Raw genomic sequence first — 5,000 nt, forward strand, 5'->3', positions numbered from 1 at the left:
AATTCTGAGCAAAAGCATCTGGTAAACTCAAGAACAATAGTACTTTAAATAGATTATACAACTATGCTGCTGGAAGCAAAACAGCTACATACAATCAAGACAAGGGAGTAAGGGTTTTTAAAATCCAAAATCAGGTTCAGAAGAATTTAAATGCAAACTGTATTGAGGCTTGTTTTTGCCATGGCCATAGCATGCAATGTGAAAGCACAGTAAAAAAGTGTGAGACCTTAATGCATTATAAGAAAGACTGAAAAAATGTAACATAAAACCTCAGTAATAACACAAAAGGAAACGCTATACCTACCCTTAAAAATATTGCTATCTGTATCTGATGCACTGTAACTGTTTGTCAGTAATTAAATGATCAACAACAGAGATGATGGATGTTCTAGAAATGCAACTCATTAATAAATCCAGCGTAAAGAACAACACTCTATGCGATCTGCTGCTCAGAAGTAATTGTGGTTGCTATACATACCTAAAAGATAATTACGAAAGGTGGAAAATGGCCAACAAAGAAGGGCTAAAATGACTTCCCTTCACAAGGTATCGTAGGATTTTTACTTGGCCCTTTTAATTTTAAGAACTACAAGATTATACTTGGGAATGTCATGGTACATTGAATAGTCTTAGCCAAGTTTCCTGTGATATAAAATCACCCAAATATTTAGACTTTTAGTAAAACTCTAACTTTCTGTATCATACTGGATATTTTGAACTCAGTACTTCCTCAAAGATCTCTGATCAATGCAGTCCAAAATGAATGACCGAATTTGAGCTCTGTCAGCTTTTGCTGTCAAAGCAGCTAGCAGTGCCACGTAATTTGTCCAAGAGAAAGAAAAAACCTTGGAAGGTGCAGAGTGATGAAAAGTCACCCTCATATTTCAGTTCCTTACCACTCTTACCCTGATGGCTGTATCATCTAACTTTTTGAAGCTTTTACAGGTAAAATACTTCATTTATCATGAAAATAACAGTAATTAAACCTAACTTTGTCTTGTCGGTGACGTATGCGCTGGCCCGTAACTGTGTGGGTTATTCAAGTGTGATGGGTGTTGAAGCATGGGAGTGAGCGGCTGTCGGGTAACCCCGTTTCTGCAGACGGAGGAGGCAAATTGCTGCAGTGGGTGTGATTTTGTGCATTTGTCTTACTGTCACAATATTAATCTCCTCAAGTCGAAACCATAAAAGCTCAAAACTTAAAAGACAAACAGAGAAACAAACACTCCCCTGCCCTTCCCCGCAAAACCAACCCCATATATTCATCTAAAGACATACACATTAAGTGTGCTAAAAGGAAGGGAATAATTACACAGTGGAGAGCGTAAACAAGCTTTGGTGGAAAGTGGGACACGGCAATCTAGAAAGGATTATTTTCGCTTCATAGGCCAGATCTGGCATATATAGCCATGAGGAATACTTTGCTGGGAAAGAAGATCTATGACACCATTTGCCTTCTTCCCATTTGTGCACAGAGCAGGTGGGAAGGGGAAAGGGAGCGAATTCACCTCTGGTAGCAGTCACTAGCTGTGATTTCCAATCTCTAAGTTTAGATCAGTAGAAGGCAGTTCAAGGCACCGCAAGCATGAACTTGAAAACATATTTATCCCTCTAGCGATCTCTGTTTCACATTCCTCATTCGCTGCTCAGGTTCTCTTATGCTACCCATGCCTAATTCTCTACTCCCCACTACATTGGACATGCATCCCAAATTGTAACATGGCCTTCAGAATAAGAAATAAATCTACACTGTAGAGTATATAATTTGATTTTCTTGGACTAAATGGGGGCAGGATAGTTTGGAACCTGTAAAAATGCCTCAGAAATATTTTTGCCAAAAAAGCAGAACTACAGTGAAAAGCTGGTCATATTTTCAAAACACACGAGGTCAGCCATCGAAATCATCTTCTCTAATAAGAACCTTACAGGCAAAAAGCTCTGCTAGCAACTGGACATTTATTAACTACTCATTTCAGGAATCATCGAAAGTCTGTGGAAAGCAAATTTATTTTGAAAACCAGCTAGTACAAAAAGCAAACCACTTATCTAAATGAAGCTGCATATATTAAAAAAAATCTAGGTTATTCTGTTTTAAAATCTGCTGAGTTTTGCAATTGTATTTACAGTATAAGCCCTGTTATCAACAACCAGCAACACTGAGGAATGAAAGACAAAACACAATGTAACTAATTTTTAAATTATAATAAACATTAAGGCCTGATACAAGGCCTGTTTCCTATAACACGACACTGCTGCACGTGCCCTGGCTGTGTTTTGCATACCTGTCAACAACACATCAGTCACCAAATACACTTAAAATCAAGCCATGTATTAAAAAAGAAGCAGGTCTAAACAGATATACATATACAAATAGGAAATTCCAGGCTATATGTGTAAGAAGCATCTTTCAAATGTTAATATGGTTGAACACAGAAAAATATAGCCTTTTATTTTGCTTAAAAGAAAGGACCTTTACTTTAGACAACAATGATCATTAATAACCACCTCCGGCACTGGTTAATTTCTGACAAAATGATAAGGAACTAGAATCACACAATGTCAAGATGACTGATAAGAGAAACACTGATTACGCTAAATGAAGCACATTGCCATCTACACTTCATTCCTTGTCGATCCTAATGACTGCGCTAGAAGAACAGGACCGTCTCTGTGTGTTTACTTTGGCGGATCTCAGACATTAAAGAAACTGAAAAGATCAAAAAGGATGAACCAGAGTTTGCCTTGGCAGATAACCATCAAAAGGTGTGCAAACATCATCCCTCCTGCAGCCCCTGGGGTGCATGGATTCGCAAACCCAAAGGCTGGGCTCTATGCATCGTGCCGGTGTTTCCTGCTACTAGTGACCTCCGTCCAGGTGGAAAAGGATGGAGAATGGCAGACACAAGATGCTTCAAGTGGGAAACACTTAACAGCAGATTATCACCGTTCTGTCTTTTGGCTATTAGCAAATGACAACGTATGAGCCAAGCAATGCCTGTGATGCAGGACACAGACGGCACGTCTCCCTAAAATAACCAGACCCCTGAAATCTCACACTCCCATTTCCAGCACTCCTTTCCTTCATCTTTGGATGTGTTACTTGATATGTAACAGTTCTGTACCCTCAGGATAATATGCATGAAAATATATACATCATCATTTATAACAAAACTACTTTTATCTTTTTATCATTACAGTATAACAGGCAAATTGGCATTATCATATGCAAACAAATTAGTTTAGCTTCTTTTTGCAACAAAATACTATTATGCGATCAAGTCAAGCTGTGTGGCTCTTTGGTTAGATTCACTCAGATTTCATGTTTTAAAGCCAGTCACAGTGAAGGAGATTTTCCCACCTACATCATTTGGCACATATACATATTTGCATACAAAATGAGAAAGAAAAAAATTCCTGAGAAAGCATGAGGAATTTCAGACTGGTCTTCTCCAGATCACTTTAACTAGCTCAATAATCACACGTCAGATTGAAGACAGTCACTTTATTTTATTTTTCGCTACGGCACAAAAAAGACTATGACTCATTCATTAAAAAATAATGCAACTCTTTGCTCTAGTTTTTACTAAAAACCTCACTAATGAGCGCTCAAATATAGAAAATAAGGCCATTATATTTCAAAACCAAAAAGAGTCTCAGCTAGCTGTGGAAACTGTTCCTGATGTACGTGCAGATTTCATCTGCTTTCTACTGGATAGGAAAATGAAATTAAATTGGAAAGCAAATGGTTACAGCTACACGGTCCAGTAAAACTGGAAAACATAATTGCCATTAACTTCAATTTATGTGTTATTGTTTGAAGTTGTTGAGTTAGGAGCTTGTTAGAATTTCCTGAACTAGAAAACACAAACGACTTCTTGAACAAGTAATAAACATTGCCAAAAGAAGTATTTTTAAAAATGATTGTCTCCAAACCTCTCAAATATCTATAGATGACTTTTCTATCATTATTGCATAACTTTCTACTGACATACCAGGTCAATACTAGAATTATAACTTTTAGGCAACTTGGAATTTAGATTTTTCCATGGAAAAAAACTAGAAACAGCATCCAATTACAGTTTGCCCTTTACCCTTAACAAATTGCAGAAGAACAACACAGAAAATAATCTTCAACCAAATGCGCGTCTCAGTCCTAAAAAGTATCTCATGGCTGACACAGACATTCCTCTTACTGGTCTCCCTACCGCTATCACCCAAGGAAAATTGAATCCTATGATTAGCTCTTTCATTGCAACATTAACACTCCACAAAGCTGGACAAGGATAATGCTTTCCTACCAGGTGTATTTTCCTATCCGAAAGCCACTGTGGTTAAATACCCAGATTCCAGCCTAGCAAAACGATGCATGCTGCGCCCACGTGGCTGTGAATTAGCTGAACTCTGCACAAACAGAAATTGCGCCCATCCGCAACAAGCTTCCGGACGGGGCCCCCAGACAGACCCTGAGGCCAAGGAGAGATGCAGGACTACGACACTTGGCCAGCACAGGAGTTCACTCCCATCAGGCAGGGGAATGAGGTTTTACATGCACTGACATCAAAACCAAGCGCTGAGATCGCATGCACTTACCATTCGTGTAAGGGTTGACGGTCTTTTTATTTGTCATTACACGTGCTGTTGCATTATTTACCTAAGCACATAGAACACTGAATTAGAAAGGGTTACAGGGAGGGTCCATGGTACTATTAAATGCATGCATTATTACTGCTATTAGTCATGTAAAAAATAAAATGCAATTTAATTTATAGAAGGCAACAGGTGCATAACAAAATCATACTATTTATAATTACATTTACTTTCATAACCATTTTAACTTACAAATCATTTCAATAAAGCAACATCATATCATTTAAACTTTAATAAAAAGACATTAAAAGCAAATTAAAAGGTACTGCAGAATTTAAGACTTAAGAGCATGCTTGTATTCCATGATAACACTGATACAATAAATATTCAAAACAGAAAAAAAAGTTTATATG

General features: G+C 37.7%; 1 protein-coding gene across 28 annotated transcripts in view; it reads right to left on the minus strand.

The window, feature by feature from the left end:
• The window catches only part of RBFOX1 (RNA binding fox-1 homolog 1), a 1,256,643-nt gene that overhangs the window by 89,101 nt on the left and 1,162,542 nt on the right, over positions 1-5,000 (minus strand). For all 28 annotated transcript variants that reach the window (XM_064520441.1, XM_064520435.1, XM_064520437.1 and 25 more), the window contains one exon: positions 4,591-4,651. In XM_064520441.1, the coding sequence (XP_064376511.1) occupies positions 4,591-4,651 (61 nt within the window). The remainder of the gene's footprint in view (positions 1-4,590; positions 4,652-5,000) is intronic.

This window comes from Dromaius novaehollandiae, chromosome 14 (genome assembly GCF_036370855.1).
Source record: "Dromaius novaehollandiae isolate bDroNov1 chromosome 14, bDroNov1.hap1, whole genome shotgun sequence".
NCBI lineage: Eukaryota > Metazoa > Chordata > Aves > Casuariiformes > Dromaiidae > Dromaius > Dromaius novaehollandiae.